At 37.3% G+C, this 22331-nt stretch overlaps 2 protein-coding genes across 3 annotated transcripts; both read left to right on the top strand.

The window, feature by feature from the left end:
* Positions 1-2513: 2513 nt before the first annotated feature.
* On the top strand, positions 2514-5574 carry LOC116215632 (probable amino acid permease 7). Of its 2 annotated transcripts, none has more exons than XM_031551416.1 (8): positions 2514-2896; positions 3003-3117; positions 3300-3536; positions 3854-3947; positions 4010-4224; positions 4314-4447; positions 4555-4782; positions 4901-5574. In XM_031551416.1, exons 1-8 carry the CDS (start codon positions 2891-2893, stop codon positions 5300-5302), a joined length of 1431 nt encoding a protein of 476 aa, XP_031407276.1. In that variant the 5' UTR covers positions 2514-2890; the 3' UTR covers positions 5303-5574. The 2 variants fall into 2 exon arrangements, with proteins under 2 accessions (XP_031407276.1, XP_031407277.1); XM_031551417.1 differs by having other exon boundaries at positions 2515-2687.
* Positions 5575-12086: 6512 nt separating this feature from the next.
* Positions 12087-15178, top strand: LOC116215108 (probable amino acid permease 7). The gene is made up of 8 exons (XM_031550688.1): positions 12087-12235; positions 12434-12552; positions 12748-12984; positions 13329-13422; positions 13485-13699; positions 13791-13924; positions 14027-14254; positions 14374-15178. The coding sequence occupies exons 2-8, from the start codon at positions 12456-12458 to the stop codon at positions 14773-14775; spliced, it is 1407 nt and encodes a 468-aa protein (XP_031406548.1). The 5' UTR covers positions 12087-12235; positions 12434-12455; the 3' UTR covers positions 14776-15178.
* The last annotated feature ends 7153 nt before the right edge of the window (positions 15179-22331 follow it).

Below are 22331 nucleotides of genomic sequence, written 5' to 3'. Positions count from 1 at the left end.
AATTGTAATATCAAGATAACTTGCAAGCCTAAATGTCCACATCGAATGGATAATATAATAATGATCAGTGAACTACCAGCAACTAGGGGTCAACTGTTCGATGGTCAACTCTGGAGTTAGGGCAGTTCAATTCCCCGAGTGCCCCCCGCCATTGCCCTAGTGGACCCTACCACTGTCCATGACTAATGGTCGTTTCCTAGCTTTCCATCTGCTTTCACGTGGCGTGAAAGGTGCTGCGAGGAACTGATATGCCACGTGTGGTATTATTTCGCGAGATATATAAAAAATTCTAATTTTATTAACAATAATTTTTTCCCGACATTTTAAAAGACGATTAGATATTCGTCGAGTACTTATTGATTTTGTGATATTGTTACGGAATATACTTATTATATATGACTTTTTATGGCCATTCCACCTCGAGTTCCTCAATTCCACTCTTATGGCCCTCTTCACCAGCCGAACCAAACTCTCTATCTTCTTCAACCAAATCTTCAAGTCTACTCTTGTGGTGCCCACACCAGACCATAAAAAGATGACCCCAAAGTACCGTAATTGGGAGGAAGTGATCTTAATTTTGTGACACAAAATGCTGAGTCAAAATCAAGAGATTCAAAATTTAATCTTTATTAATAAGGTTTATGTTTTATTTTTACTTTATTTTTCATCTTTGTATTAGATCATAGCCTCCAAAAAAAAAAACCATAATCCGGTTTCTGCAACTTTTTCATTATTTTCCTTTGACATTTAATAAGGTTTAGCGGTTGAGAGAAATTAATTCAATTTAATTCAACGGCCCATCTATCTCTGGTCTTATTTCCCTCTCTATCTCTCTCTCCTCTTAAGGTGACCTCTCCAATCAGATCTTATCATTGATTGGAATTTTCTCATGAGCTGTTCCCTTTGCCCCAATTTGGTTTCTCAATCCTCTCCCAGATATATAATTTACCTTGAGCATAGCTATTTATGCCCATCTAGGCACGTGCGGCAATGAACTTTTTGGGTGGCATGTATAGTTATGTCGAGGTAATGTCACACCACCAGGTTGCCATTGGAAGGCAATCGTGGATTCATTAGATCTACCTGGGTCGAGAGGCCATCGAGTCCTCCAACATCCTAAGCCTTTCATTTGCTTCTTCTAGATGAAAGTTTCACATACAGAACTTGCGCGTTAAGGAAATTTCCATAACTATAGAGGCACGAAAGATTGACTTAGAACGTCCTACATCTCAGGCTAATTGTTAGTTTTTCATGAACCATTCAGCCCCTCTTCACCTCTGAACTCATTTAATTTATGTTTGATAAGAGGAAATTGGCCCTTTGGCGCAATATCAAAAATATTCCTAACGGTAATGGATGGTATCTTTTAAGCTCCTACCAATATGTCGCAAAGGTCTTCATTACTACCAACATGTCGCAAAGGTCTTCATTACTTTATATAAAAAATATTTGTTCAATACATTGTGGATAGAAATTATAGTTTTTCTAGAACATGTTTACTGATACCTGACGTCCGAATAAAGTGGACCGATTCTATGCTCGTAACTCGAGATCTTATTTAAGCGAAACAAGTGTCGAATCGCTTGAACTAATCCACGATGGTTATGCTCGCAAATTTCAAATAATTGTTCTAAGAACATGACGATTGTCGAAGCCCTTTTCATGACTCATTATCCAATTATATATGATAATAATATCATTCTATACAAGGATTAATACCATAAAAAGATCCAATATTTTGGATAAATAAAAAAAAGGATCCAGTATTTGCAATTAATTATATATCTCGATTTTTTTTTCGATGCAAAGGGGGCTAAAGCCCGGCACAATGAAAAGAAATTAAGTTACACAAAGGCGGGATAAGGAGGCCCTAGATAGATCTCCTAGTAGGAGTAAATGAATTCTTGGTGGCGGGTTGACATAAAAATGAGAGCCCAAGGAACAATGTAAACTCTACTGGTCTATCCAGTCTGAGCACATGTTGCATTTTCTGTAGGTGTGATTGACCTTTATTTGCCAGTCTCTCTCGAGAAACTCCTGAATTCCTCTAATGAGCGGGTCAAGTTGTAAGTTTGGCGTGGTTGGGTTCCGAATGAGTCGCACGACAATCTCCGAGTCAAGTTCCAAGATGATTCTTCGTAACCTGAGATCCCAAATGTATTGCAACCCCTCCAGCACACCCCAAAGCTCCGCTACTGTGGATGATGCATAGCCAATATTCCGCACGTAACCGCCCAGCCAATGTCCATCTGCATCACGAACAATCCCTCCGGCACCCAACAACCCTGGGTTTCCCCGCGCGCTATCCCGTTATCATCATTGCACTGACTCGTAAATAAAGAAAGTTGTCGAGCTAGGTTTGTATAATGTCATGGTTTATAATAATACAGTGATGCTGTGATTTACACAAATGATTTTTTTTATGAATATTTACACATGATATACGGATGTATTCATATAACAGTAATAACAGCCAAAGGGGAAAAAAAAACTACAAAAACAATACAGTAGGATTGTTGTCCTCCCAAGTGAATCTCTCTGCTACGGACTTATGACATTTATGTCTCTCTCCCTTCTCCTCTCCCGTTCCCTCTATCTCTTCTCTCCTCAACCGTCTGCCCGATCCCTTACTCCTTGGTGATCGGCTGTGGAGCTCGTCTCCGGCGGCAGTCAGAAGCTCGAAGCTAGTCAGAGCCCCCTCTCTCCTCCTTCTCCCTCTTTTTTTTTTTCCTTGACTGAATCGAGTCAGGACTTGAGAGAATTGGGCTCTTCCATATCCCTCGGATTGGGGTGGGGAACCCCCGCCGGCACCGAGCCAGCTGGGGCGCCCCCACCCCGAACCAGAGATCTGGAACCTCATATCTCTCAAGTCCTGACTCGATTCCGTCGAATGCAGGTCAGCATTGTTGACCTTTCCGACTTTCCGCGAGTCTTGAGGAGAAACCAATATTAAAAATTCGCATCGAATAGTACATAGAATTCAAGAAATCATTGTTCTGTAGGTGACAAAGAGGAGAAAAATGGGAGGTGAGGTTGTGGAAGAAGAGAATGCTGATCTAAACACGAGCTTTATCCGTAGGGGCGATGCTTCCGAGGTCGACCTTCTTGAGAGAACCGGTAGGTCCTTCTGTGAGATACAGGAATGTGCTTTATATGCAAATGGAACGCGTGTTATCTGCCTTTTTGGAGAGATATGCTCCTGAATGCTAGAAAATTCTAATTCATTTTTCGGTTCATAATATAAATCGACAATCCTTTTTTTCAAGTCAATTTTCGCTTGTCTTTTCGGGGATGTCAAGGTACAACTTGGACAGCAGTGGCACATGTATTAACAGGGGTGGCAGGAATAGGAGTGCTGTCCTTGGCATGGAGCGTTGCGCAGCTCGGGTGGATCCTCGGTCCTCTCTGTACAATCATCTTTGCGGCAGTGACTCTTTTTTCTTCTTTCCTTCTAGCTGAATGCTACAGACATCCGGATCCCGAGCACGGACCTATCAGGAACAAGTCTTTCATGGAAGCTACTAAGCTCTATTTAGGTAAGTAAATTGTTGTTCTTGGAACGGTCGGCAATATCGGCCTGCATCATTCCAGGAACCTTCGTAGCTTTCAATCTGGCAGCTGGCTCCGGAGAATTTTCGCCGTTTTCCATTTTCCATCTATTTAAAAGATGAATATGATTGGTTTGTCTTTTCAGATGAAAGCATATGTGCCAGTCTTTGTTCTTCTTAAAAAAAAAAAAAGGTGAAAGGAAAAGGAAGCTGCTTCCTGGTCTCTGTCTCAGGCAGGAATCTGTTCTGCATATAATTAATCTTCTAGTGTGAACAGTGCAGCACTAAAGAAGTTTTCATAGCAGGTGACAAGCACCACGCGGTATTCGGATTTTTGGTCCAGTTCACCATATTCGGGATGGCTGTTGTCTTCACCAGCACCGCCGGTAGCAGTCTACGGTAAGAAGCCAATTCGTTGGCGAGAAACGCTAGGCCAGAAAACTGACCAACTCAAATTGCAGGGCAATTCAGCAGTCAAACTGCTACCACAAATACGGGCATGATGCTCCATGCCAATATGGGGATAATCTGTACATGATGCTCTTCGGGTTCATCCAGATATTTCTTTCTCAGATACCCAATTTCCATAGCACAAGATGGATCTCTGTAACGTCCTTGGTCATGTCCTTGTGCTTCTCATTCATCGGCATTGGACTAGGACTGGCAAAAGTAATTGGTGCGTGATTCAACTGTATGTTACTCTCCAGAAATGTTCTGTGAAAGCTGAGTTGTGTCGATATCTTCACTGCCTTCCCCTTAATGCAGAAAATGGAACAGTAAAGGGCAGTATCAAGGGGGTCTCCCGTTCCGATTCTGCTAGGAAAATATTTGTAATATTCACGGCGCTTGCAGACATTGCTTTTGCATATCCGTTGGCAATTATTCTTTTTGAGATCGAGGTTCGAGTTTGCTTTTTCCTTAATCTTTGCCGCCTTTCAACTTCAAAAATGGAAAGTTGATTGAGGAATTGAATCGTGGGTTGTTGATTTAATTTTATTGAATGAAGGACACACTGAAGTCGCCTCCACCAGTGAACAAGACAATGAAGGCCGCCTTGACGGTTGCGCTCTCCATCACCGCTTTATTTTACCTCTCTTATGGATGCATTGGGTACGCAGCATTTGGTGACAGCACGCCTGAGAATCTCCTCACGGGCTTTGGTTTTTACGAGCCCTATTGGCTTGTCGACTTTGCAAATGCCTGCGTTGTTATCTATCTGATGGGAGCATATCAGGTAACCTCCACTGTCCATTTGTCTGTCTAAAACTGTCCGAGTTTTTTGTTTTCCTTTTTATCAATGATTGAAAGAAAGCTAAACCGATGGTCGTTTTCGGCTTCCTCATGATCATCAGATTTACGGTCAGGCGGGTTTCTCTATGCTGGAGAGAGGGTTCCGTGAGAGATTCCCAGACAGCAGGTTACTAGACAAGTCCTATTCCTTGAAGTTTCCATTATTACCGACAACCCAGATGAACCTCTTTCAAGCCTGTTTCCGAGCACTGTACGTCGTAATAGCGACTGTGATAGCAATAACCTTCCCGTACTTCACCTCAGTCATCGGGGTCTTGGGGGCCATAATCTTTTGGCCATTTTCGGCATATGCTCCCGTGCAGATGTACCTTGTGCAGAGGCAAGTCAGAACTTGGAGTAGGAAGTGGATTCTTCTCACTGCATTTAGCGTAGTCGGGTTCGTCATTACAGTCATAGGAATTGTTGGGTCACTCGAGGAACTTGTTCGTGCCAAAATCAATTGAGAAATTAAAGAGCTAGGGGATGATGGATCAACTTAAGGACCTTCCCCTTGATAAAATCCTAATATATTTATAGTCAAAGAACCTATTTCCAATTGGTGTTTTTCTGGCGCCTTTCAAAGCATTGGCAAGAGTGTCGACGTGATCAGTTGTTAAGAAGAAGGTAAGAGATCGATCCTGTTATATATCATGTAAGGTCAAGCGTCAAAAGAAAATCCCACGTCGGAAAAAAAAGAAAGAAAAATGTAATTACATGAAAGGAGATGGTTCTTGAATATTTATAACTTATTAATTTCGAATTTGTGTGATAGATTTCGTTTAGGCATGTGACCATGACAATATTTGCGATTAGGCACGGCAGTTAGGCCGTTGTGGTTATCTCAAAATTTCACATGATATCATTGCACATACTAGATGCAACGTCCACGCATTTGCCTCCCAATATAATTTTGACCCTATGGGCCTTCAAAAACTATGCATGAGTGGAAGTGTAAGAGAATAAATAATTAAACCCCATATCGAAGTTAATTTTTTAGAATAGAAAGCTGTGCAAATGGTTTTTGTTTGTTTAAAATTCCTTCATCGCACATGAAGAAGTTTTGTAGTTTGCTAATGCACCGTATCTCGTGGTCATACAAATGGTATTTTACAGATTTCAACATCAATATGCTCCAAAGGGCATCGTTTTTTTTTTTTCGTCTCTTCGTACCGACAAATGGTATCTTCTAAGCTCCTACCGACATGTTGCATAGCTCTTTATTACTTTGTATCAGAAACATCTCTTTATAGATAGTGGATCAAAACGATCGTTTTTCTAGGACATGTCTACGAAGAACATAACCTGACGTTAGCATAAAGTGAACTGATTGTCTCTATGTTCACATTTTAAATAATTGTTCCAACAACATGACGATTGTCGAAGCCTTTATCACGACTCATTTTCCATTTCTGTATGATAATAATATCATCTAGTATCCACTTAGACAAAATGTACCGGCATAAAAAGATTTAACATTTGCAATTAATTATACATACTGAATATACAAATTGTTACAGAATCACCCGTCTGGACTCTCCACAGAGAGAGAAGGGTGGGTTTCCCCACCCTTGCCTCTCTCTCTCTCTCTCTCTCTCTCTCTCTCTCTATTTTTTTTTGTTTTTTATTCAAATTACTTTTTAATATTTTTCTAATTTTTTTTAATTTAATATATCTACATCAGCTTTTTATTTTATTTTATTTTATTTTATTTTCGTGTACACCTCCTAATGGTCCAATTAATTTGGGTTCGAGCGAGGTTGGCATAGTAAATGATAAATCTCTTGTGGTTGGTGGATATATGCAATTATAATGATTTGCACTCGAGATTTTATTTTAGGAGAATAAATATCGAATTGCCTAAAATACTCCCACGATAGTAAACAACTTGTCTCAATTTATTGTTCATTTCAATAGTATTTTTTTTATTTGTGATGTTAGACATACCATTATTTTTTATTTGTGATGTTAGGAATATTGTTATTTTTTATTTAATTTAATTATACAAGCCTTTTTTTTGTATGTACCACATGGTACCCAAAAGGTTCAGTGGGTTGGATTAATTTAGGTTCAAGTGATGTTGGCCACTAAGAGATAAAATTCTCTTAATTATGAATTTTCTCCAATCAAAATGCTCATATCCGAGACCTTGCTTTGAGAAAACAATCACTGGATCACCTAAACCTAAATCATATTGATAAAAAGCCTATTTCAACTTATCAACAATTTAAATAGTCTCCTTTTAATTGTAATGTTAGAAATGTCCTTATTTTTCCTATAAAATGTGACTACTGGAATGATTACAACATGCTTTTAATGAATATCAAACCTCTAATGCATGTAAAGTTCGTAAAATTAAAATTAGCAGGTCACTTAAGGTCTATTATATTATGCAATCATAGTTTTCTAATCAGAAAAATTAAATATTCAAATTAAGATTAACGTGGAGAAATATTAGCTTTTTATACCTTATGAAATAATAACTAGTACGTTTTTTTGAGAAATCTAGATAATTTACTATCAATAAAAAATTCATAATTTTACACATAAATAGTTTTATATTCTATATTAGTTATTACCTAAACTACATGGTAAGGCAAAAAGTCGATGAAATTTTTTTCATCCCGCGACATCATGCGGGTGTTGTTAAAGTATACCATAGATCTGATATCTGTCCAACCCAGCTGTTCTCTCTCACTCTCATCACCAAGAACATGGCAGACTTTATATATATATATATATATATATATATATATATTTGCTTGAAGGGACTTATTATATTTTAATAAATTAGTATACCACAGATCGATATAATTCGTTAGGTAGTTTCTAATGGAGTGGTCTATGAGTCGATATTAATGGCTGGGTCCACTTAATTGGATTTTTTTTCTTTTTTGGTTGAAAGTTAGTTAATTGATTTGTTGAACTTGCTGTATATGTATATATGTATATATATATATATATATAGCGCCAAACTGACTCCTTATAATATCATTTCTAGGCAAATTAAAGGATTATTGGTGAGAAGTGTGATTTACGTTCCTTGCACGTGATAATATAATTTTTTTAGCATAATGTAGTTCAAGTTTGATATTTTGTATGGCACATTATACATAAGTGATTTATTTACTATGCTTTTCTAATGATATGCTTAATTTATTATCATAAAAGGGATCCCTTGAATGTGTCTATTTTTTATTATAATTTGCTTGCTTTCATATGTAACACGTTTTTTTTAATTAATAAATTTAAACTAAAATTTGAATTTGTAAGTGGTGGTAGAAAATGATTAATTAATCCAAATGAGTGAATCGATCGTGTGCATTCATAATACAGAATCAATTACATAAGGGTTGGCAAAGCGCAATGAATGGTTTACCTACCCAATATTATAAATAAATAGACTGAGATAAAAATAAATTATGATATCTGTATAAAATTTAAGTTTACTGAGAGAGTAAGGATAAGTGGTAACCATTTCTTTTGTATTAAGGTCATCAAATCGCAAGAGCTTATATGGTATCTTACGAAAATTCTCTGAAAAATATATAACTGAGAGAGTAATACAATAACAAAAATAACTATGATCATATCTAAAGGGGTGAAGATTGGAACATGAGAATTAAGAATTCGACTTTTGTTCTTTTTATTTTTTTTTGGGCCAGTGACTTTATTCTTGTTATATTTTGATCATATGTGTTACTTGCAGGGATTAAAAAAAAAAAAATTCTGTTTTGCACTTACAGCACGAGTACTTTAACTATGTCATATGAGCTCAAAACTGATGTGCCGATCTCAGTCCAAGCAACAGTTCTGTTAGCAAATAAACTTTTGGTTTCAAGACCTGTGAATACTTCATTTAAATAGCAATATTGTCGGATTCCAAGAAGTGATATGTGAGGAAAAACATTCGAGAACAATCGATACATCAACATCCATTTCCGAACATTTCTTCGGATTATCAATCATCTTCAAGAAAAGCAAAATGTGTACTCCATCTTATGCAACCAAGCAAGATATGTAAGGTGCTCTTGGATGCATGTGTATTGTACTTCCTTGACTGTATTAAAAATGATGCTGTCTTTTCCTCCTTGATCTTTCCGAAAAAAGAAATAGATAAATAAAATAGAAGTTCTATAGGCTGTAGATCTTCATCAAAGAAAATATCATCTATCTAAACGTGATAAACAACCTTATCCATGGAATAATTGGAATTCAAGTGTTTGAATTCCCTGGACTAACAAAACACGAGGTGATGTTGGAAAATTTTGCCATCCCTTTTTCATAGAGTCTTTTGGATCCTCTGAACCATCATATTAATACATTAGACTTCATCTTTGACAATACAGAAGGATCGATGATGGGATGCGAGAAACTCTTGGCAATGCATACGTGGAAGGACGATCCAAAAAGTACCATACGTGAATTGATTTTCAGATTTTTCTCTCGACTTCCTTGAGGCCACCCACGTCTCCCAACTCGATCACAAGTGTGCATGAGCCTGTGGATGAGAACCACCATTTCATGCAGGACCATCCCTTATACTGCCTAAGATGAAATGGTCATTATCACAAATTAAATTCTTAAATTGGATGCTCTTTTCTGGAGTGCATCATGTTATTCGAAAATCCAATGAATTCTAACCAATTAATAAAAATGTGAAGAAACACCAAAGGCAGCTTCACACTTTTTATATATTGTATAGATAAGAATCGTATCTCGTTATGTGCGGTCTAACATTATTTTTTTTCTTGTTGTTTATTTAAAATTGTTGCAAAATATAAATATTCCCGTTACATTTAGAACTTAAAGTAACTTTTCGCATAGTTTTAGGACATCTACATTTATTTTGCCCTAATTCAAAAGTAACAGTAAATGAACAAAATTTGAAAAAAAAGAAAAAAAAACCTTTTCAAGACATTTTCTTCCATTATTTTGGCAGAAAAGAAAAGACGTTTTCCTTTGGTTTTCAATTATGTCTTTCTCCTCCGTTCCATGCCTACAGATTCTTTTATTCTTTTCCCATTTCTCAAAGTGGAAAGCTCTTTGCTCCGTTTCTTCTCTCTCTCTCTCTCTGTTTTTTTTTTTTTGCTTGAATGCTCCGTTTCTTCTCTTATTGCCCACATAATCGAGTTTTCATATACATTAATCATTGAGTTGTTTAGGATATATTATTGACTATCGACTTATTATAGTCCAATAACCTCGAATGCAGTTTCAATCTACGCAATGATCTTGATAAAGTGTAATTTATATGGCATTATACTAGAAATATTTATTTGCAGTTCGAGTTTCTCTTATACTTACATTCATAAAATTTTTATTTGTCTAGTTCTACGCGCATTCATAGAATTATTATTTAAACGATGACCAATTTATGTAAAGTTATAATTTATATCAGATATGGTATATAGATCATATGTGTGGTGCCGGTATAGGTCTAACTCGCAAAACAATGAGGATCCCACTTGTTAGATATGGTAGATGACATTATATCATTCAATTAATGACATTAATATCCCATTCATTTAATGAGATATATCGACTGCCAAATTTTTCTTGCTTTTCTCACACATAGCAAACATTAAAAAGATTTTTTAAAACGTACATCATTATTGGGTCTCCTTCACTAATTTTTTCAATCATAGGTTGAGCTAGGAAGTTGTAATAAGAAAAATTCTAATTATATGAGTATCAGTACACTTCACTCCGTGCTACCAAGCTACTAATTTGGACTCGATTGCACAGCTTGTTACCCCTATAGTATCGAGGCTAGGCACGGATTGAATTTTACTATCTAGCTTTGAATCTTTGATGCATATCTTCATCTTAGCCAAATAAGCATTGAAATACGACTTTCTTCTTTAATAAAACGAAATTCATTTGATCCAATCCAATATTTACTTAAGAATAAATCGTAAATTAATTCATCATCCCACCATATGAATCCAAAATTCGACCCCGTGCCATGAAAATGAAATGTGACCAAAATAATCCACGAGGCAAAATTTGGGGACGATGCTGTGGTGCGTGATGAATTCTCGAGGGGCGCTGACCATTCAAAATCCATCAGTGGGAATCACGTGCTTTTTCGAGCGTGTATGCAGAAGGGAGTAGATACGATTTATTTGGCATTTTTATTTCTTGAAAAAAGTACAAAAAAAACTTGTTGTGATTTGAATTTGAAACAAATTGGATTATATATTTTTTTTAAGGACAAATAACTTCATTTCATGAGACATAATGTACATCACCGTTAATTTTTTCGTCACTTTTGGTCCTCAAACTTTTCTTTTTACAATTATTACCGTCAAACTTTCAATTTGGTCCTAAAGTTTGGAAAAAAAGGGGGAAGGGGCCATCGATCGGCGACCTCAACCCCACCGCTGAGGTCGCATGCACTCACAGAGGATGTCAGCGACTATGGAGGTGGGGTCGGAGCCGCAGATTGGTGGCCTCCGCCCCCAAATCGACTAGGATCTCGAACTCGGGATCCCGGTTGATTCGGGGGCTAGGGCCACCAATCGGCGATCCCGACCCCACTCTCGAGGTTTCCGGCGTCCTCTGTGGGTGTCAGCAACCTCAGTGGTGGGGTTAGGGTCGCTGACTGAAAGCCCAAGCCCTTTCCCCCTTTTTTTTCCCTCGAATTTTAGGACTAAATTGAGAAAAAGTTGAACATTTAAGGGTAATAATGACAAAAAGAAAAGTCAGAGGATCGGAAGTGATGAAAAAATTAACGGTGAGGTCTATTATGTTTCACGAAGTGAACCACATGGTGTTATTTACCCATAAAAAAATCACATGATCCAATTTATTTCAAATTCAAACCATAATGGGGTTTTTGTACTTTCTTATTTCTTTTATTGCAAAATCCAATCAATACCTTGTCTCTAATTACTTTATTACACATTTGGAAATAGTCCCGAATTGGCATCTCAACTAACAGTTTGTCTAGAATGACATTGTACCATCTTAGGTGTTGGATAGTTTCAGTTTGAGTATTTTCAATTTAAGTGTTTACTATCCTGTACTTTTCATCACGAACAGTAAAGGTGCTAAGCACCCAAACTCAAAGTCCCAAATATGTCACTGTGATAGAATGCCGTGTTAGAATTTCCCCCAACTTCTTAATGCATTAAGATTGTCTTAACCCAAAAATCTTAACAAATAGAACATAAAATAAAAAAAGAAAACAAAAGAGAGTAAAAAAAAAAAAGTAATATTATATATGTAACAGTAATAACTGTCCGAACAAAGACAAAAAAACTACTAAAACAGTACAGTTGGATTGGAGAATTCCAAGTCTCAAGTGAATCTCCCTTTTCCCTCTCCCTTTTTCTCCTCAGCCGTCTGCCCGATTCCTCAGTACTCTCCCAGCGGCCGTCAGAAGCTCCAAGCTAGTTAGAGCCCTCTCTCTCCTTATCCCTCTTACACTTTGTTTTCTTTTCAATTACTTTTTCGACTTAATTATCAAGTCATGAATTCAAGAATTCTGGGCTTCGCCCGGATCCCTTGGGTCGGGATCAGGTCGCAACTTTGCGTGAATCTTAAAAACGCATCGAATAGTATATAGAATTCAGGAAATCATTTTGCTGCAGGTGAGAGAGAGAGAGAGGAGAAATGGGAGGTGAGGTCACGGAAGAAGAGAATGCTGATCTAAACGCGAGCTTAATCCGTAGAGATGATGCTTCAGAGGTCAACCTTCTTGAGAGAACCGGTAAGTTCTTCCATGGGATTCAGGAATGTGCTTTATAAGCAAATGGAATGTGCGTCATCTGCTTTGTCGGAGAGATATGCTCCCGGTCACAGAACATGAGACAATCCTTTCCTAATTCACTTTTCGGTTCATAATACAAATCGCCAACCCGATTTTAATTCGTTTTTTGCTTGTTACTTTTTTGGGGATGTTAAGGTACAACATGGACAGCAGTGGCGCATATATTAACAGGGGTGGCAGGCGTAGGAGTGCTGTCCCTAGCATGGAGCGTGGCGCAGCTCGGGTGGATCCTCGGCCCTCTCTGCATCATCATCTTTGCAGCGATGACGCTTTTTTCTACTTTCCTTCTGGCTGAATGCTACAGACATCCGGATCCCGAGCATGGACCTCTCAGGAACAGGTCTTTTATGGAAGCTAGTAAGCTCTATTTAGGTAAAGTAAGTTGTTGTTCTTCGAACTGACTGCAGCATTGGCCTGCATCATTCCGGGGATACAACGGAATGTTTGTAGTTTTCAATCTGGCAGCGGGCTCTGGAGAATTTTTTACTGTTTTCAATTTTCCTTTCCCTGTTTCAAAAAATGAGTATGATTGGTTAGTCTTTTTCGATGAAAGCTTATATGCCTGTCTTTGTACTTCATAAGAAAGGTAAAAGGAATAAATTAGGAAGATCAGTAAGTTTTTCGTGTCTGACGGTAAGTTGCTTCCTTGTCTCTATCTCAGGAATCTGTTCTGCATATAATCCTAGGGCAGCACTAACGAAGTTCCTATATCGCAGGTGACAAGCATCAAGCGATATTTGGATTTTTGGTCCAATTCACCATATTCGGGTTAACTGTTGTCTTCACCAGCACCGCCGGTAGCAGTCTACGGTAAGAAGCCAATTCGCTGGTGGGAAACGCTGGGCCAGAAAACTGACCGACTCAATTTGCAGGGCAATTCAGCAGTCAAACTGCTACCACAAATACGGGCATGATGCTCCTTGTCAATATGGGGATAATTTGTACATGACTCTCTTCGGTTTCGTCCATATATTTCTGTCTCAGATACCCAATTTCCATAGCACAATATGGATCTCCATAACGTCCTTGGTCACGTCCTCGTGTTTCTCATTCATCGGCATTGGACTAGGACTGGCAAAAGTAATCGGTTCGTGACTCGACCGTATTGATGTTTCCCGAGAAATATTCTGCAAAAGCTGAGTTGTGTCAACATCTTTACTTCCTTCCCCTTAATGCAGGAAATGGAACAGTAAAGGGCAGTATCACGGGGGTCCCTGGTTCTGATTCTGCTAGGAAAACATTTCTAGTATTCACAGCGCTTGCAGACATTGCTTTTGCAACCCCTTTCGCAATTATTCTTTTCGAGATCGAGGTTTGAGTTCGCTTTTTCCTCAATCTTTGCCGCCTTTCAACTTCAAAAATGGCAAGTTAATTGACGAATTGAATAATGGCTTGTTGATTTTATTGAATGAAGGACACACTGAAGTCGCCTCCACCAGTGAACAAGACGATGAAAGTCGCCTCGACAGTCGCGGTATCCATCATCACTTTATTTTACCTCACCTATGGATGCATTGGGTACGCAGCATTTGGCGAGAGCACGCCCGAGAATCTCCTCACAGGCTTCGGTTTTTACGAGCCATATTGGCTTGTCGACTTTGCAAATGCCTGCGTTGTTATCTATCTGATGGGAGCATATCAGGTAACCTCCACTTTCCATTTGTCTGTCTAAAACTGTCCGAGTTTTTTGTTTTCCTTTATATCAAAGATTGAAATTGAGCTAAACTAACGTTTTTTTTTGGGCGTCCTCATGGTCATCAGATTTACGGTCAGGCAGGTTTCTCAACGCTGGAGAGATGGTTCCGTGAGAGATTCCCAGAGAGCAGGTTGCTAAACAAGTCCTATTCCTTCAAGTTTCCATTATTACCGACAACCCAGATGAACCTCTTTCGGACCTGTTTCCGAACATTCTACGTTGTAATAGCGACATTGATAGCGGTAATCTTCCCGTACTTCACCTCAGTCATCGGAGTCGTGGGGACCGTAATTTTTTGGCCATCTGTGGTGTACGGTCCCGTGCGGATGTACCTTGTGCAGAGGCAAGTCAGAACTTGGAGTAGGAAGTGGATTCTTCTCACCGCATTTAACATTGTCGGGTTCATCATTACGGTCATAGGATTTATCGGGTCACTCGAGGAACTTGTTCGTGCCAAAATCAATTGAGAAAGAGCAACGGGATGATGGATCAACTCAAGGATCTTCCTCTAATTGATAAAGTCGCTATATATGTGTATATAGTCAAAAGAATGCAGTAAAACGAGAAAGGGGGTATAGTGCAGTGGCTAACACCCTCATCTAGTAATCTAGAGGTTTCGAGTTTGATTCTCATTAGTGGGACTACCCGTGCTCATTTATTTAGATTTCCTTTTCAATTCCAATGGGTGTTTTGCCAATTGTCGGCGCTTTTCAAAGCATTGGCAAAACATTCTATTAAGTTGAAAGTGGATGGTCTTGTCTACCTCATAATCAGTTGTAAAAAAAGTGTAATTTCACGAAAGGACAAGGTTCTTCAATAATTGTAATTTATTAAGTTCATTGTGCAATATATTTCAGACATTTGCGTGCTTGCCTAGACGTAACAATATATATATATATATGTATATGTATTTACACGGATGAGACATGTATGTCCCTTCACATTTCCATTTTAATTACTTGCTTCGTGCTAATAGAGAAGAACAGAGAGGGACAGTACCAGTGTTATCAGACCCGGACCGGCCCGGGCGGTTCGACCGGTCGGACCGGAAACCGGACCTGTGTCCGGTCCGGTTACCTAAAAAACCGAAATTGCATAAAAAAAACCGGTGAACCTAGAAAACCGGCCGGTTTTTAAACAAACCCATCAAACCCATTCGAACCGGCCGGTTGATGGGTTCACGATTTTTAAGTGAAATCCGGATCTCCCGACCCGAGCCCGAAACCAAATTCGGTGTTCAGTCGCCCAAACTGAACAGAGAAGGATTGAATCGAAGAAAAAATCGAAAGCTGAAGTCTGAAGGTGAAAACCCTAGTCAGCGATCCTCTTCGATCTTCCTTGTTCTCGTCAGTGTCGATCTTCCTATCGATCTTCCTTCGATCCTCTTCGATCTTCGATTCTGCATCTTCCTTCGATCCTCTTCGATCTTCGATTCTGCAAAGTACTTGACCCCCTCCATAGTCTTCATCGCCGCTTCTTCAGATCAGAGGACCACAGTTAACAAAGGTAATCGACACTCTTTCTCTGATCCGTTTTGAGTAATTGATTTGCAGGGTTAATGTTCTAATTGATTGTGTTGCAATGTTTGCTAAAAGTAAGGCTGAAAAATTTGACTGAAGATTGGGTAGTTGCTGAGGTGATGGTGGAGTTCATCAGCTGGTCTTGATTTATTGTCTTTGGTGATTGGGTTGTTGCAAGTAGAATATAATCAGTCTTAATCCTGGTTAACTGTTGCTGATGATGCCGTGGATTCGATTTGCCTTTTTCGTAACAGTGTTTTACTGCTTTTGTTTTGCTAGAATACGATATGGCTATACCGAGAGGATAGCACGCACATATATTTACCGGTTTTAGTTAATAGTATGAACTTATTCTATGCAGCTGACCCTACCAGAAAATGCTTTGTAAGTAATACCAACTACAGACCCCGACTGAGATGCAAAACGGCTAAAGCAATTCGCATGATGCTTTGTCACATCGCCAACACATAATTGCTCGCTAATATGAGTTGATTGTTTTGAAAAGCAGCGCCAGTTTCTGAACTTCTCTAATGCTCCGATAGAAGAAGAACGAATAATTATTAATTTTTCCATTCCAAAGAATATCATTTTGGTATACAAGAAATGGCTTTTATACCACATTTTCTGGCACATGCGTAATCAAAATGCTTCCTTTTGCTTTTCCTCAGCTTTTCATGCTATTCTTGAGATTCCGCACGGTCATCACAAGCTGTTGCCTCTCACGGTGAGACTAATCTACCTCGGCAAATCTGAGACTAATCTCCGAGTATCTCTCTTCCATATCTTTCAGCTATTTCTCCATGAGTTTGTTCCTTTCTTTGAACACTTTCAGCTCAGCCAGCAGCTCATTAATGTTGCAGTTGTCGTTCGTGTTTGAAGTGGATTGTTGGCTTCCTTTTTCTGAGCGGTCTTCTTCTTGCCTGAAGAAAGAGTGGAAAATGCTGAACATAGAGGCATAGACTATTCCGGATGATATACTTAAGCTTCATAAATATTCGGTTATCCCCAGAAGCAGAAAAACTAAATCTAACAACAAAGGTAAATACATACCTTCTGAGGGATGCTTCACTATCTCCGCTGGCAGCACTTTTGACCCCCTGCATATGAGTGTCATGATTTATGGTGTCAGTCTGTTTCCAATGCGGACATTACGGAAAGAAGAGAGGGATAAAGAGAAAAAAAGAAACATGACTGATTCAGGAAGGAGGAACTAAGGAGGAAGAAAAAGAAAAGAAACAGCTAAAGAAATGTATAATGTACTGAGGAAAGGTTCCTCAAATATATTTCTAATTTTTATATTATTATTTTTAAATAATAAATATTTATTTATTTTTTAATTAAATATGCGGTCCGACCCATCGAACCCCGGTTGAACCCATAAACCCGTGACCCCATACCTCGGCCGGTTCGATGTCCGGTCCGGTTCTGATAACACTGGACAGTACACGTTCGAGGCCATTAGAGTGGTCCTTTCGAAGTAACTCTCAAATATATATCTATACAAGACTGATATCCATGCTATGCACGGACTAACGCAATTCTTTTTCATCATTTCACAATCATTGCAAAAATATTATTTTTCACAAATCTTACAAGGCCTGTATTTGTATTATGCACAGTCTTTTTTTTTAATCTCTAATAAAATATTATTATTTTTATACATAAAAATATAAAAAAGGTTTATTATTATTATTAATGTATTAATTAATGAAAACTAATTTAAAATAAAAAAAGTTGTTAAACAAAGGCGGCATCGACATGAGAGATTTAAAAGACTCGTTTATTTTTAGGTCGTTGCAGGCCTAGATCGACCGTAATTTGAGGCTTTCCACCCCAATTAGGCAGATACCCCTTGCAAAGACCACCTCCGACGAAGTCTAACTGTCATTGACCCTTTGGCGGTTGGAGTGCAGGAACTCGAGGAGCCTTTATCGTTGTCTTCTCATGATGATGTGGTAAGCCCGATAGTGTTGAGGTACGCTCAAAGCCCTGCCGTTTAGCTTTGCCGTGAAAATTCTTGCAAAGATCTGGAGCATATTCCTGAGCTGAATAGGGTTTATGGACTTGAGATATTCGCCCAGTTTTCACTGGGATCCTTGTAGCCGGTAGGAGGTTTAGTTCGAGACTGTAGAGGGCTTAACTGCAATTGTACTGTGCTAATTTGTAGGTGTTCTTTCACCTTGTTTTTTTCTTTGCAGTTGTCCTACGAGGTTCATCTATTGTCCTTGACTTGTAATATTGCTTGAGCATTTTCTCAGGTACCTTTATGAGTGATGAATGAAATCTCATTACTACCAAGCAAAAAAAAGAAGGCTGATTGGAAGGGTAGAGAGAGAGAGAGAGGAGAGAAAAAGGGAAGAAGGAGGGAGAGGAAGAAAATTGTGAGTGGATGGTTAGAAAATTGATTTTACTAATTTGTTTCTGACTTCTTTCTTTTCTAATTTAATGAATCCTAAATTTTCACCATATTTTCTCATGGGCAATATGAAAAAGAGAGTTACACCAATTTTCTTTTTCTCCCATATAGAATAGTATAGATGAATGTATAAGGTTTTTAACTTTTTATATAGATACTAGAATAGATTTTTATTGATTTAAAAATAAATAATGAAATAAATAATGAGAAAAAAGTATTAAAGGGGAGAGAAGAGAGAGGTACCAGTGAATGGATAAAAAGTAGTGAGAAAGGGTAGGGAGAGTGTTAGTGGGTGGTTAGAGAGTATTTCTTTTGTATTCTGTATTGGAGTGTAGTTTTATGGTAATACCAATTATCTTATATCTTATATACTATTATTAAAGAGAATCACGTAATTATAACCATTTTTCCGAATGTTATATCTTATTATATACATTAATTACTAAAATCTCCCTTATTTTCAAGGATAATACTGAAAAATAAAAAAAATTATAAGATTAACGCTCTATTTTCTTAATATTCTTCTCCATTATCTCCTCTAGCATGCATTTCTATAAATAAGAAAATTCTAAAAGGGTCCAAAGAGTACCCAAAAAAAGCCATAAAAACGTGAAAGCAATCTCGTCCAGAAGGGCTATGGTAATGTGAAAGTAAAAACACATTTGATTATAGGGTAAATTACAAAAAAAACCCAAATTTTGTAAAATGTCTCAGTTTTCTCCTAAATTTTGTTTTGTAAAAAAAAACCATAAATTTTCTAAAATGTCTAAAAAATAACCTCCGTTATAACTTCCGTCAATTTTTGCCTATGTGTGACCTATGTGGACCGTTAAAGGGACCCATTAGCCTACGTGTGACCTATGTGGACTGTCAAAGGGACCCAACATCAGTAGCAAAAATTGACGGAAGTTATAACGGAGGTCATTTTTTAGACATTTTAGAAAACTTATGGTTTTTTTTGTTACAAAACAAAATTTAGGACAAAATTGAGACATTTTACAAAACTTGGGTTTTTTTTTTTGTAATTTACCCTTGATTATAATATGAAATTAAGAAAAAAAACACATATTTGAACTGAAGTTTTGAATTGGAAAAGAAAACGAAGAGGAGGAATGACAAAGTTGGAGGTTATTGACGATGAGGATGCGGGGAGACCGAGTGAGAAGTGAGATAACTGGGAAAGTAGCATGTAGTTATTTTTGTGATTTTAATAATGTAATTTCATTTTGATAGCTTATATAATTTAGAGTATATCAAATACGGGTATTTTTAAAAGTAAAAGTTACACCAAAATGTCTTTCTCCCTATATAATAGTATATATATATATATATATATATATATATATATAATTCATGATTGGATTAGTATTTTACAGTTCAGCGGGGCTAATGAACTTAGTAAAGAAAATCGAAAACCTAACTAAAGGTCATGAGTAGACACATTACAAGAATTGAGCCTGGAACCTTTAGATACATTATAGTACTAAGTTCTCGTTTAAATGAGAACTTAGTACTCTGTCCCTTTTCTTGTATATTAGTTTTAAATGTAATATAAATAAGATTAATATATATTATCACTATACGGGATAAGGGATTAACGGTGTAACTTTTCACTTCAAAAAATTAGATGAGCAATCATGCTTGCGTGGGTGAAATATAAAAGATATTTGTAAAAAGTAATCTTATCAAAAAAGAAATTACCTTAATTATTATCAGAAGTAATAAAACATATAGATTCATGAATATTTCTAAAAAGTTACTCTACTAAATTGCTAACAAAGGGAATATGAAATGGCAATAGATATCGCAAAAACTGGTTCTTTTAGATAACTAAATATGGCATTGACAGAAGAATATTCCACACATCATAACAATGAAATAGAAAAAGATTAACTTGCACAAGAAAAAAAAATTCTTTGTACAGTTTTATTCCTTGATAATTATTTTTTGGTAATGAGTTGTAATAAGTTTCTCTCTTGCTATTATAAACTTTTATCTTGTAATCGTATTTTGTCTTTACGTTTTCTCATCATAAATTTCAGTCACTAATCATATTGTAATTACGGTATAATTTATAATTTTTCTATAACACTTTTCTGACTATATAACAAGTCCTGGCATATTATAACGATTTTCTTCTTTTTAAGGACATCAGATAAATTCTTCTCATATTTTAATATTCTGACGAAAATTGGTTGAGCAAACTAACCTAACCTAATGAAATTAAAAAAGAGAAAGACTTTGCAGCTATTAAAAACAAATTTTGGATAGAGGATAAAGAAATATTCGTGTTTGTACCACGTAACATATAAGAAGTCCAAAACTTTGCTAACAATTAAGAAGTCTTACTTTTACTTCTTCGATTATTACTATATATATTAAGATTATGTGTTATATCGAGCATTAATTAAATTACGATTACGATATTATTCGTTGAAAAATTGTAGTCCCGCGGCACCGGGCGGCACTTTCCCCTAGTGTAATAATTAAATAGATTGCATGTACTTTAACTTCCCTTGATCTATAAGCAATACATCCACACACATAAAATTAGAAGAACCTATACATTATATTTCAGGTCCCAAAAATACGAGCAATATATTATAGCAAGATTACATATAATAAAGTACTAGGAGAATGCAATATATGGTAAAAGATATATCTATATTACATCAAAGCAATTATTTCTAAAAATGAATTTGATGATGTGGCGTCGTACAAAAGCTGATGAATATGCCAATTGACTTCGTAATTTCGAATCAAGAAACGAATATTACTGTATTGAAAACCGTTTATGCTGTAATTAATTGACATGTTGGTCATTATTCAATAATGGGGTCTTCTAGAACTAGAATAGGAAAATGTAAGAGGTCTATAAAAAAAGGGCGAAAACGAGGAGGCACCCATTTTTCTCGAAAAGCGACCTACTGAGGGGCAAAGTCCGAATCTAATGTCAAATTTCTACCTAATCACCCTGTCCATAGAGTTTGTTATTGGATGTTTATATGTACCTGTTCACGCCAAATACGTCTAAACACCAAATTGGCAACAAGTAATAATTCTAGACGTGCCATGGAGCGGTTCAAGTAATTTGACGTGTTACTTGTCGATCCCACCGATACAGAGCGTTATACCACGGCCTTGAGAGATCACGGGACTAAATGACGGCTGGGTTTTAAGTAGTCAAAGTATACCTCAAACCATCTCACGGTTCGAAAATTTAACCGTTTCGAGTTTTCCACCTAATATGGATGCACAAGTCCGAAATAAACAAGTGGCCAGCAAGCCTGCCTATTATCTCGGCCAATTCAACTCAGTATAATGATTTGCCAGGAGAATTAGTCCACACAAGCGAGTGAACCCAATGATCCTTAGTGAAGCTTCGGCAAGCGTTACCAAAGAAGAATAAATTCTTGCCTTGAACACCCTGACTTCTAATAACTTTTCAAAAACAAAAGCTCTTTAATTTCGCTAACATTTACTAAAAAAATAAAATTTACATACCAAGAGAAATAATTGAATTCTCCTAGCCCAATAATTCTCACGACACTCACATTCACATGTATCCAGTAGCCCTTAGATGTTTGATCATTTGTCAATGCTCTCAAAATAATTGAGGCAAGGATATATTTAATGCAATTTGTTTTCGAATGGGGGGCTGAGGTGGGTGGGCACCGCTACGCCGCTACGCCTCGCATCAATCGCATCACTCACACCGATGTGAGAGTTGCGTGCCGTTTTTGATGGGCAACTGAATTTCATAGGCTATTTCGAAGAAGATTATTGCTTCTTGATTTTCATGGATTGGCAGTGGGGAAGCCTATTGACATAGTAGAGTACGAAATAGCGGAAAGGAAAATAAATGGCAAAAAAAAAAAATCTCGCGGGTGATATTTGAGCTCGTGATCTTTTAGTGTTGAGTGAATATTAAACATCCCTTTTGTTTGTTTTAAGGTAGGATTTGTATGTCAACATACCCCGGTTAATAATCAGTTAATTCACGTAAATTCGGCGATAACAAGAAACCTCATTGTTTGTTTATTTGAGCTTGCTTGTTACATTTTTGCACTTGTTTGTTATGCGGATC

This window comes from Punica granatum, chromosome 7 (genome assembly GCF_007655135.1).
Source record: "Punica granatum isolate Tunisia-2019 chromosome 7, ASM765513v2, whole genome shotgun sequence".
Taxonomy (NCBI): Eukaryota; Viridiplantae; Streptophyta; class Magnoliopsida; order Myrtales; family Lythraceae; genus Punica; species Punica granatum.
Note: the sequence above shows the minus strand (reverse complement) of the source record. Positions and strands in the feature narration are given on the sequence as shown.

Bases quoted from the DNA above. Each gene is read 5' to 3' on its own strand.
- LOC116215632 (XM_031551416.1), top strand. The intron at 3,948-4,009 runs GTAAGAAGCCAA...CTCAAATTGCAG, and splicing joins ACCGCCGGTAGCAGTCTACG to GGCAATTCAGCAGTCAAACT. The intron at 4,783-4,900 runs GTAACCTCCACT...CATGATCATCAG, and splicing joins ATCTGATGGGAGCATATCAG to ATTTACGGTCAGGCGGGTTT.
- LOC116215108 (XM_031550688.1), top strand. From the start codon at position 12,456: ATGGGAGGTGAGGTCACGGAAGAAGAGAATGCTGATCTAAACGCGAGC. The intron at 13,423-13,484 runs GTAAGAAGCCAA...CTCAATTTGCAG, and splicing joins ACCGCCGGTAGCAGTCTACG to GGCAATTCAGCAGTCAAACT. The intron at 13,925-14,026 runs GTTTGAGTTCGC...TATTGAATGAAG, and splicing joins TTATTCTTTTCGAGATCGAG to GACACACTGAAGTCGCCTCC.